At 62.9% G+C, this 11,054-nt stretch overlaps 1 protein-coding gene across 5 annotated transcripts in view; it reads right to left on the bottom strand.

Annotated features, from left to right (window-relative positions):
• Positions 1-1,481: 1,481 nt before the first annotated feature.
• The window catches only part of HIP1 (huntingtin interacting protein 1), a 49,017-nt gene continuing 39,444 nt past the window's right edge, over positions 1,482-11,054 (bottom strand). For 2 of the 5 annotated variants that reach the window (XM_055718789.1, XM_055718798.1), the window contains exons 10-31: positions 9,288-9,363; positions 8,772-8,903; positions 8,036-8,133; positions 7,760-7,832; positions 7,185-7,368; positions 7,001-7,089; positions 6,795-6,911; positions 6,598-6,699; positions 5,609-5,803; positions 5,318-5,465; positions 5,136-5,222; positions 4,939-5,046; positions 4,624-4,760; positions 4,407-4,517; positions 4,260-4,318; positions 4,033-4,126; positions 3,556-3,656; positions 3,338-3,443; positions 3,083-3,206; positions 2,801-2,862; positions 2,092-2,203; positions 1,525-1,751 (exon numbers count right to left, since the gene is read on the bottom strand). In XM_055718789.1, the coding sequence (XP_055574764.1) occupies positions 1,741-1,751; positions 2,092-2,203; positions 2,801-2,862; positions 3,083-3,206; positions 3,338-3,443; positions 3,556-3,656; positions 4,033-4,126; positions 4,260-4,318; positions 4,407-4,517; positions 4,624-4,760; positions 4,939-5,046; positions 5,136-5,222; positions 5,318-5,465; positions 5,609-5,803; positions 6,598-6,699; positions 6,795-6,911; positions 7,001-7,089; positions 7,185-7,368; positions 7,760-7,832; positions 8,036-8,133; positions 8,772-8,903; positions 9,288-9,363 (2,326 nt within the window). In that variant the 3' untranslated portion in view covers positions 1,525-1,740. Of the gene's footprint in view, positions 1,752-2,083; positions 2,204-2,800; positions 2,863-3,082; positions 3,207-3,337; positions 3,444-3,555; positions 3,657-4,032; positions 4,127-4,259; positions 4,319-4,406; positions 4,518-4,623; positions 4,761-4,938; positions 5,047-5,135; positions 5,223-5,317; positions 5,466-5,608; positions 5,804-6,597; positions 6,700-6,794; positions 6,912-7,000; positions 7,090-7,184; positions 7,369-7,759; positions 7,833-8,035; positions 8,134-8,771; positions 8,904-9,287; positions 9,364-11,054 lie in introns of those variants that run through there. The other 3 variants (XM_055718781.1, XM_055718803.1, XM_055718773.1) reach the window with 2 other exon arrangements.

Here is an 11,054-nt window from a genome sequence, read left to right as displayed (position 1 = left end):
GAGGGTTTTGGGGCTCCCTGTGCCCTGCAGGAACAGGATGGTTGGTATTGCATCCAGAGGGGAGCAGGTCGGGTACCGCAGCACAGCCTGGGGGGCAGTGGGAGCCCTGGGGGGTCCCTGGCAGGTTGGGGGCAGGAAGCGGGTGTGTTGGCAGCAGGGCTGGCTGGGGGATGTGGGGACACTGGGTCCCCACGCGGTGGATGGCTGCGCTCTGCTGCGCGTTAGGGGGTGGCAGCCCCGAGGCCAACCTGGCTGGGCAGGGGGCTGCAGGTGGGTCCCACTGCTCTGAGCACCAGCCAAGGGCTAATGGACCTCGCTGGGAAAGCACGCGGTGACAGCCCAGCTACTCTGGGCAATGCCACCGCTTCCTAAAGGGAGAAAGGCCAGATCCTGCACCCCCAGCACACCCCGAGGGGGCTGGTCGGGCTGTCTCCCCTGCAAGGAAGCGGCAGCTGCCTGAAGGCAGGGTGCAGGCAGCGATATGCTGCCAGGCTGGCAAGGACACCCTGGCCCTGCAAGGGGCACTGGCAGGATCATGGTGATGACCATGAGGGACAGGGACACTGCTGCAGTCTGACATCACTGTTCCTGCTGCAGCAAGATGAGCTGGGGGACCTGGAGCTGGCAGATGCCCCCCACTGCCCTCCAAGCCCCCTGCTTCAAGGCACAAAGGTTCCCTGGCTGGTGCCAGCCCCACAGCTGCCCCTGCCCATGGGAATGCCAGCACCAATCCTCCGTGCACTGAAGAGAGTGGTGAGGACACAGGGGTGGCACCAGCCTGGAGCAAGCAAGCACGAGGAGCTGCTTGCTCTGGCTTCAGGGTGCTCTGGTTTTGGGGCACCCTGGCTGCCTCCCAACCCTTCTGTGCTGCTGCCCTAGAGCCACCCCCCATCCCCAGGAGCTGGTGGCTTGTGCGGTGGCACCAGGGTGGCCCAAACCCACACCCAGCACCTTGCGGAGGGTTTATTGCTGGCATGAACACAGTGATCTGTCAGGGCAGGGCAGCCCAGCTCTGGGAGGTGAGGGCATTTTGGGAACCAGGGACAGGCACGGGGTGCAGGAGCTCATGGCAGCACCCTCCCCACTGCCCGCCCCACTCCCTCCTCCCAGCACTGTTCCCGGCACCCTGGTCCCATGGGCCGGGTTGTCCCACAGGAACGCTCCCCTGATGCTGCAGTGGCCAAAGGCATTCGGTATCCCCGCTGAAGCAGGGGGGACACACCTAGCACCAAGCCCTGCAGCATCCCAAAAGCTGGCTCCCGACCCAGCTGCACCCCGGGGCCCTGGGCACCGTGGCAGGCTCCTTCGCAGGGCGGGGGGGCATTCGCACCGAGCCAGGGACTGGGTTAAGGCTGGAGAAGCAGCGAGAGGCAAAAGAAACCTGACTGCTCTCGCTCAGCCAGAGCCGGCTCAAAGAGTTCAGAGAATCTGTGCAAAAACAAAACTAAAGGGTTAAAGACACCCCCCCCCCGGAGACACCCCCCTAACCCCAAGCAGCTCTAATAAATACACGTGCGGTTTGCAGCTGGCGTCAGGCCGGCAAGCCCTTGCTCCGGCCCCGGGCCTTGCCAGGCAGCTCTGGTGCGCTGGAGGCAGCTCTTGGCGGGGGGCGCGGAAGATGTGTGCTTCGGGGTGGCTTCTGCACCTCTTTACTGTGGGTCTTCTCAAAAGGCTGCACTGAGCTGGGTCCCAGCCCGCTGTAGGGGGTCCCCCCCCTGCAGGCTGCTTCTGCCGCTGCTTCTACTCTGCAGCTGGGGAAGGCAAGAGAAGGTAAGGGGCTGGGGGATCCGTGCAGTGCCCCCCAGCATCCCTCTGCCCCATCCCCCTGGGCCGCCAGGTCTTCACAGGCCAGCAGAGCCTCAGCAGCACCTGAGCACCCTGCCCAGCAGTGATGCAGGTCCCACAGGCACTTGCACAGGTTGTGTCCCCACAGCTTTGCCTACGTGCTAACTTATCCCCAGACTCCACTTGTGCCAGCTGGAGTGAAGCCCATGCACGCTCGCTGCCTGGCCCACAGGCAGGGCTTCCCCATCCTGTCCCACTCCTCCCAGAGCAGCTTCCCAGCCTGGAGCAGGACTGGGATTCACTTACTGTCCTCCTCCCAGCCCTCTGCCACTCCTGCCAGCTCGTAGTGCTTCTTGCGCAGCTCCCCCAGCTTCTGCCGCTCTTTCTGCAGCTGGTTTTCCAGCTCCAGCACCCGCACCTGAAGGACATCACGCACACCATGGCCAACCCGCAGCCTAGCACAGCACCTAGCTGGCATGGAGCTGTGTGGGGCTGGGCACCCCTCCTTCACACCCATTATCCCCCCAGTATCAAGCCCAAAGACCACCAAGGTACATCCCATGAGTGCTCTGATGGCAAGTGGTCCTGGGGAGGGGGATCAAGCTCAGGTGGCTGCTGCCTGCGCAGGCAGGTGTGGGCAGGGCAACCCGCATGGGCACCCCGGGAGGGGGAACTCCCCAGGGCTGCCCCACGCCAGGCAGAGGTGGGTGCTGTGGGGCAGCAGGCAGACAGGGGCAGGGGGAGGCCCAGGGCTGCTGTGCCATGATGGGGATGGTGTCAGGGAAGGCTTGACGACTACCTGCATGTGGCTCCCGGGAAAACGGATGGCAGCCTTCCCATCTTGGCGTCTCCCCAGGAGCTGGTGCTGCCTGGGGCCAGGCAGCTGGGCAGGGTACCCCATTCCACTGCATTTGGTGCCCCCCCCACCTCTCCCCCAGCCCCAGCAGTCTCCCCCTTGTTAGCCCAAGCAAGGCACCAGTGGGCGTGTACCCCAAAACATGGGCAAACCTCCTACCTGCGAGTCCATCTCCTGACGCTTGATCTGGGTGAGTGTCATGCTGGAGAAGTCCATGCTGTCTGCGGAGGACATCACCACCAGCCCTGCTCAAGCTCTGCTCCCCAGCGCGGACACCCCGGCAGCTCCGTGCCGCTGGCAGGGTCTGCCACCATGCCGCACGCCGGCAGCAAGCGAGGGGCAGTGGCAGGCAGAGCCCACCGGGGCACAGCCACCCGAGAGGGCACGTGCAAAGAGCGGAGTTTTCGGGGCAGGTCTATCGTCCTGCGGCCCCACACTTACCTTTCTCCTCCACCTGCGACTTCCCAGCTTTGGTGGAGGCTACCACGCCGGCTGTGGCCTGGTTGACACCCCGGGAGGCTTGCTGGAGCTTACAAAGGTTGGCGCTGTCTTTGTCAGCCTTCACCTGCCGGGGCAGTGAGCACTTAGGGCTGCCGGGCAAGCAGAAGACCAGCCCCGCAGTTTGGGGTGACCACACGGTGCCCCCGGGTCACCCCAAACCATGGCTAGGGGAGCAGCGTCCTGAGGGGCTCCTACCTTGGAGGCTGCTACCAGCTGGGCAGTGCTGGCGGCGATCTCCCGGGAACAGACCATCAGCTCCTCGAACGTCCCCTTGCCTTGCACCACCAGATCGGCCGCATCGCTGCAGGAGGGCAGAGAGGGGCTGGAGCATCCTCCCACCACCTCAGTCCCCTCCCCGTGGGGACAGCAGCACCCTGCCACCCTCTCCCCGCTCTGGTGACAGTGGCACTTACACCATGACGGTGGCACCCCACCCCACCGCCTTGGAGGCGGAGATGAGACCCTCGGTCCACCGGGAATTCTTGGCGTAGAACTCCTTGGGGGACGCTGCACCCTGCCATTGGGAAAGGCATGGTCACACTTTGGGGACAGGGGGGTGGGCAGGGCTGGGGACCCCCAAACCCCTTGCTCTCAGGGAAATGGAGTACGTCAAGGTTTCATTTAGGATGTGCGTAGCAGCTGGGGAGACAGTGAGCCCAGGGGGTCATGGGGTCCCCCACATGGGAAGGGGGATCAGGGACCTCTGTGACACCCCAGGGACCATGGCCATGGTGAGACGCCGGGGCTAGGGCAGAAGCTCCTGGCAGCCAGCGTTGATGCCCCAACAGGCCAAGCTTGGAGCAGCAGGTCCCCTGCAAGTGTGCGGTGACCCACGGCTGGCCCAGCTCCTGCTGCCCCATGCTGTGCTTGCACCCCTGCCCGTGGCTCACCCGTCCGCTCTCCACGATCTCTCTCTGGAGGTCCTTGGAGGCCAGGACCAGGACATGGATGGCCTGCATGAGGCCCGTGCAGGAGCCCAGGATCCTGCGAGACAAGCCCCACTGAGCCCCACATGTGGGGCAGGGAGACCCCAGAGCTGTGGGGCAGCCACTCTGCCTGCAGCCCTGGGCCCCAGCCTGCCTGCCTGGCCCCCTCCAGTGCCCCGGCCCCTGCTCACCTCTCATTCACTTCCAGTTTGACCCCAGTGTCACCAGCTCGTGCCTTACTCAGCATCTCCTGGTGGAGGGGGGAGAGGATGTACTGAGCCAGTGGTCCCGGCAGGCACGGCACCCATGGGTGCCTTGCGACACACAGCAACCCTCACCTCAATCCGGGCAGCTGCTGTTTCAATGGCCGCTGCCGTTGCTGCCATCTCCTTGTCCACCAGGTCACCCAGCTCCTCCTGCTTCATGTCCAGCCCTCTGGGCCGCAGCTCCTGCAGAGGGGACAGGATGAAAGGGACCGTCCGGGGGTGGCACAGCCCCTCTGGCAGTGCCCGCCGTGGCCTGACCCCGTCACACCAGCCCTCCTGGGGCACCCACCTCCCCGATGGCGCTGATCTGCCTCAGGCAGGTTGTCACCAGGCTGCAGTCGGTGCCTTCCACTGTCCCTGGGTCTTGCAGGGCACTGAGGTAGCTCACAGCCTTGCTGCCGCACTGCTTGCACATCTCCAGCAGACCTGCGCAGGCAGCACAAGAGGCTGAGGGTGCTGCACGTGGGGACAGGGCCACCCAACCTCTGTCTGCCCCAGCTCCTGCCCACCCTGGCCCCTGCCTGCCCCAGCATCCTACTTGCCCCAGCATCCTGCCCGCCCAGTCCCCTGCCCGCCCTGGCCCCTGCCATCGGGCAGCACTCACGGTCGGCAGGCTCCATGGGGGCCATGTGGGAGGTAGCGCTGCCCTGCAGGAGGGTGTCACTGACAAGGTGGGCGAAGAGGGCCAGGCAGGGCAGCAGGGAGCCCACAGCTGCAGCGGGAGAGCAGAACACGCCTCAGCCTTGGCGGGTGCTGCCCCTTTTCCCCAGCCCAGCCCCCACCAGCGCTGCTGGCTCTCACCTGCGTGGTTGGAAAGGTATTTGCTGTGTGCGTCCCTCAGCCGCTCCACACACTCGGAGGCCGCTAGTGTCCTGGACAGGAGGCAATCTGCAGGCAGACAGCAGGCAGGACTCAAACGCGGGGCGTCCCTGCGTCTCTGCCGCTGGGATAACGCCAGGTTTGCCAAGCACCAGGGAACTCACCTGCTGAGCCGGTGCAGCCGATGTGAGCCGGATCCTCCAGGCGACTGAGGGCATCCTGCACCATCCGCTCCGCCTCCTGCGCAGTGCCCTGCAGCAGGGCGAACTGCTCCTCGGCCAGGCGCCGCTGCAGTGCCTGCTCCTCACCTTCCTGCCAAGCCAGCGCAGGCATCATGCCCCTCCCGCCCCATGCCAGGGATCACCCCCACTCCCCATCACCGCCTCCAGCTCCACCAGAGCCCTGCAGCTCAGTGGGGAGGGAGATGCCCAGTGCTGGTGGTGCCCCCAGGGTACCTTGTCTCTCAGCTGGGTCTGCAACGTCTCCAGCTCCATCTTGCTGCTCTCCTGCTCGCGGCTGAGCATGTCCTGCAGCTGCTTCAGCTCGGTCTGCAGGGCAGCCATCTCCTCCCCGTGCCGCTCCGCTGCCAGTCTCAGGCTGTCCCTCTCCTGCTCCAGACCAGCAATCTGGGTGCTCTGCTCCGCTCCTGCCTGGGTGGGCACAAAACAGTGGTCAGGGCTGTGCCAAGGGTGAACACTCATTTAGGATCCTGGTTTGGGCTGGGTACATCGCAGTCCATGCAAGTCAGAGCTCTGCATCACCCACCACCTGGCAGCACCCTTGCAGCACCCACAGCCTCGCATGAGGCCAGCTGAGGCTCCCTGGGGAGCCCTTTTGCTTTACCAGTGGAAAAAAAAAATCACTTCTGCTATGACTGTCAACATCCCGACGGAGGAAAAGATGAAGGGCACTGGCTCCTAGCCCTGGAGCCAGCTCTGCCTCACCCTTGTCCTGCTGCAGAGTCTCTGCCCACCCCAGGGACAGGCAGCTCCATTTTCCTGCCAGCTTCTGGCTTCTACAACAAACCTGGACACCCCTGCTGTCCTGCACAGCTTTGCGGGCATGAAATACCCTCTGGCACAGCAGCAAGCTCATGCAAAGGCTCGCAATGCAATGGCACGCTCCCTGCCTGGGTTTTACAGCGGGCAGGGCCGCCTTGCCTGACGCTGCTCTTGCAGGGATTTTGTCCAGCGATTTGTGCTGGCCATTGCTCTGCATGCTCTTGTGCCCAGGAGCGTTAAACCCCCTGATATGATCATTAAACCTGTCTAGATGTGGGGAGGAAGAAGACAGGGAGTTGGTTATCAGGCCAAGGATGGCTAATACCTCCTGACTGGGTGATACCTCGCCCAAGCACCATGACGGCAGGCAGGCCACTCCTTCGCCCAGGCTGCCTGCCCCAGGGCAGTGGTGAGGCTGGCAGGGGCCACCCACGGGCTCTCACCTGCGTGCTGGACTCCAGTGTGCTCTGGAGGATCTGCAGCTCCTGTCTGCTGGCTGCCAGCTCCCGCTTCAGCGTGTCCAGCACCTCTGCCTGCTCCTGAGACTGCAGGCAAGAAGAGAGGTTACTGGCAACGGTGTTCCATGGGCAAGCTCCCATCCCATCCCTGGCATGTGTCCCCCCACCCCATCCCTACTCACCTTCCTCTGAGCCTGCTCGCTCACCCGCTGGAAGGAATCCTCCAGCTCTTTCCTCTCCCGCTCCACATCCCCCTGGGCCTGCCTGGCCGCTGTCACCTGCTTGGTCACCTCCGCATTCTGGTGATGGCAGAGAGGGGGCTCAGTGACCCCCGGTATCAGGGGCATGGATGGGAAAGGCGATGCCGAGGGAGTTTCAGGGAGCCCACCTTCCGCAGCAGGTCAGCGTGGTTCTGCACCAGCTCACTGTACTTCTCCTTCAGCTTGCTGTAGCGCTGCTCGTTGGCCTGCGCCCGTCCTGCCATGCACGCAGGGATGCCGAGGTGAGCGCCCAGGACCCCCACCCTGGGGCTCACCCTCACCCCACGCTGGATGCCAGCTCTCCCCACTCACTTTCAATCTCTGTCAGGCTCCTTTGTGCCTTCTCAGTGTCCTCCCGCTGCTTCTTCAGCTCCTCCAGCTCTGCGCGCAGGAACTCACTCTCGTCCTGCGCCTGCTGCTTCAGGTGCTGCTGCTCAGCCAGCTCAGCCTCTAGCTCGCTGGCGCGACCGCGCAGCTGCACTGCGCCCCGTGCGCTCTGCAAGGATGGCAGGCAAGCAGGCACTGTCCAATGCCTACCGGTACTGTCTGGTGGCCACCGAATGGCTAGCATCCCAAGAGCCGCACATGCAGCAGGGTGAAGCACTAAGGATGCTGGGCAGTGGGAGTGAGCCTCCTCCCCACCCTGCCCAGCAGGGACACAGCCCCCTGGCACACGTAGAGACCCCTGTATGGGCAGGAATGGCTGCACCAGGGATGCAGAAGCCATCAGGGACAGGGCAGGACAGAAAGGGTCATGACCTTGCCCACCTGGGGACGCAGCCACCATCCCACCAGCCCCATTCCCAGTGTGAGTGCTGGGTCTCATCCTGCTCCTGAGTGCTGCATGAGTGCTCACTGTGTGACACCACTGGATAGCTGTCACCCACCTCAGCCTTGAAGTTCTCCAGCTCCTCCCTCAGGGCTGCAATCTCCCCATAAAGCTGCTCAATTAACCGTTCCCTGGGAAGGAGAGACACCAGGTACATTGTCATTGCCACCAGCCACGCCGGTGCCATGGGGATGCATCCTGGGAGGGGAGGCATCCCCTGTGCCACCGCAGCTCCTTCGTCACACCAGCCTGGAAGGTGGCTGTGGTGCTGTGCCGGGGAGGGAGCTCCTAGTCCAAACTCATCTGCCTCCGCGGCATCACCAGGACTGCTTACTTGTCATCCTTATTCATCCCGTTCTGGCTGTTGAAGTTGAAGGGGTCACTGCTGAAAGAGCTGCCGAAGATGTCATCAAACTTATTGTCAAACAGGCTCTGCGGGGAGAGCAGCACGGACCTGGAGTGAACCCACGACCACCAAGGAGCCCTCGCCCCCCTCCACGTGCCCCGCAGCACCACCAAGCCAGCCCACGTGCTGGCAGGGCTGCTGCCTGGGCACCAGGGCTGGATCCCCGCCGCCGCTCCCAGCACGCTGAATGTGCTGGGACATGTTCAACATGGAGCATCTCTGCTCCGTCCCCTCCTAACTTCCGGGGGGGGCAAGATCCCCAAAGTCATGTTGCCACACACCCCCTCCCCTCCCCATCCGAAACACTCAAGAGCCTGAGGACAACCCTGGGTTGAGAGGGGCGTGAAGACCTAATGCAAGCACACAGAGCTGAGCTGCCATGTACGCCAAGTATCTCCAGCTGGCCATCACTGGAGGGCACCAAACCACTAAGAAAAGCCCTGTGAGATGAATTCAGCCTGGCTTCAGACCTAGCAGCACTCACAAGTGACACCCAGCACCCACCAAGCCCCCTGCAGGGATGCTCCCCTGTGCCTGAGGCCATCCCCACTGTCTCAGCCCCACCGCAGCATGGTTTTGGAGAAATAATCCGAGTCTCAGAGCTGAAGGGCACCCACCATCCCCTCTACATCCCGAGGGCACAGGCAGCACCACAGTGGCTCACCTGTGAGGCCGTGTCCATCTCCACCAGGTCTGTGATGGGCTCGCTGTCAGGTGAGGATGCCTCAGCGGGGATGACCACCACGGGGCTGATGTGCTCCGACAGCGCCGAGGCACGCAGGAAATTGGGAGGGTTCTGAGGAGGGAGGGGAGCATGGCTGGGTGCTGGGGGACCAGCACTGCTGCAGGATTTCAGGCACAGTTGGCCAAAATCCTGCCCAGATGCTGAGGTGGTCATGCCCAGACTCGTGGGAATGCAGCCAGGACCCATGGGGACTGATCCTGGCAAGAGCTGAGGGTCAGTGCGCGAGGGGATCCCAGCCAGAGGGACACCTCCATCCCGCAGGTTCCCACCCAGAGAGGGCTGCAAGGATGAGCCTCAGGCCCCACGAGCCCCACGCTGTCACTAGCCCTGGGAAGCCGGGCAAGGCAGCAGGTGACCCTTTTTGGACACCCTCCCAGTGCCACCGGCCCCATTGCTGCTCCTGGCCATGGGGGCCTGGGGGCCACAGGGTCTCACCTCTGGCAGCTGTGGGATCTGAATCAGCCGCTTGAAGTACTGCAGGTTGCTGGAGCGGTAGAAGAGGTCCTTCAGCCTGCAAGGGGCAAGGAATGGTTAGGGACCCAAGCCAGACAGCCCATAGCAAATGCAGGTAGCTCCAACCCCCTGCCTGGCTCCAGGAGGGGGCCACTGGGCTGTGCCGGAGGGGACATGGTATGTGCTGCCACCAAACCCACAGCAGCTCCTGGGAAGATCCCATCAGCAGCCTCCCTTCTCTGGCAAAACCTGACTGCTGGAGACTTTTTCCCGTAACGCCAGGACCTGATGAGCAGGGAGAAGGACCTGAAACTTGAGCAACCTGCTCTAGTGGGAGATGTCCCTGCCTATAGCAGAGGGGTTAGACTAGATGGTCTTCAAGGTCACTTTAAACCAAAGCACTTGAGTCTATGAATCCATGAGCCGCAGCAGAATGGCTGCACTGGGATGCATCGAGGCACAGCCACCTCTCTGTGCTGTCCTCACCACAGCCAGAGCTTGAAAGGGACAGCAGAGGAACACCACCACTGCTCCCACGATGACCCCAGCCATCAGCGGGTCGGGGGCTTCCTGCCTGGAGGCCACGTCTGCATCATCACCTTCAGCTTCCCACAGCAGCATCTCCCCCAGGAGCAGGGCTACCTCCCTTTGGATCTCCAGTTCTGGGGAGGAGTGGCAGTGCCTGGCTGTGCCACTCGGGGCTCCCCTCCCCCCCCAGCCACCCCAGCAGGTATCTTGGTACCCACCCCAAGGTCTCTGCCCTGGGTGGTCAGAGCCCATGCACACCCCTGCTATCTGCCGACGTCCATGGCCTGTGTTTTTCCCACAGGCACTGGTTTGCAGTTTGTGACCTGAATTGAGCTGTCCCTCAGTGCCATGACATCCTCCCCCCGCGCTCTCAGTGGTCAGTTTTCATTTCGACTACCCTAAATAATCACGTACCAGAGGCCACGGCACTTCACTGCACGCTCTTTTTTGAGCTCATTTAAAATACAGCGAGAGGACTGGTTCCAGCACCATCGCTGGAGATCACCTCGACATACTCACTGGTACAAAATCCAACCATTTGTCTCCTCTCCTTTCTGCAGTTACTAATCCAGTGCCCTCACATCTCATAGCATCATGCCATGGGCAGGGCCCCCTCCTCCCAGCCCAGGCTGCTCCCAGCCCCGTCCCCTGCCAGGGATGGGGCACCCACAGCCGCTCTGGGCAGCCTGTGCCCGTGTCACCACCCCCGCGGTGCAACATTCCTTCCCTCTGTCCAGCCTAACCCCACCGTCATTCAGTTCAAAGCCGCTGCCTTGTGCTGGGGACCCCAGAGCTGGAGCAGCGCTGCGGGGGGCTGTGAGGAGAGCGGAGCAGAGGGGGAGCATCCCCTCCCTTGAGCTGCTGGTGATGCAGCCCAGCAGGTGCTTGGCTTTCTGGGCTGCAAGTGCACATTGCTGGCTGATGTCCCATTTGTCACTCAACAACTCAAGAGTATCCTCCAGTCCTTCTCCTTGGGGTGATCTCCATCCATCCCCCCCATGCCCCCACCCTCCAGTCTGTGCTGATATTCGGGATTGCCCCGACCAAGGTGCAGGACCTTGCACTTGGCCTGGTTGAACTTCATGAGGTTCTCATGGACCCACTGCGCTGGCCTGTCCAGGACCCTCTTGGATGCCACCCTTTCCCCCCAGCACCTCAGCTGCACCACTCAGCTTTTCACAGGATAGTTCCATTTTCCCCCAGTATTTATTTTGGAAATAA

This window comes from Falco cherrug, chromosome 1 (genome assembly GCF_023634085.1).
Source record: "Falco cherrug isolate bFalChe1 chromosome 1, bFalChe1.pri, whole genome shotgun sequence".
In the NCBI taxonomy this organism is placed as follows: domain Eukaryota; kingdom Metazoa; phylum Chordata; class Aves; order Falconiformes; family Falconidae; genus Falco; species Falco cherrug.
The sequence above is the reverse complement of the archived record's forward strand: the minus strand, read 5'-3'. Positions and strand labels throughout refer to the sequence as shown.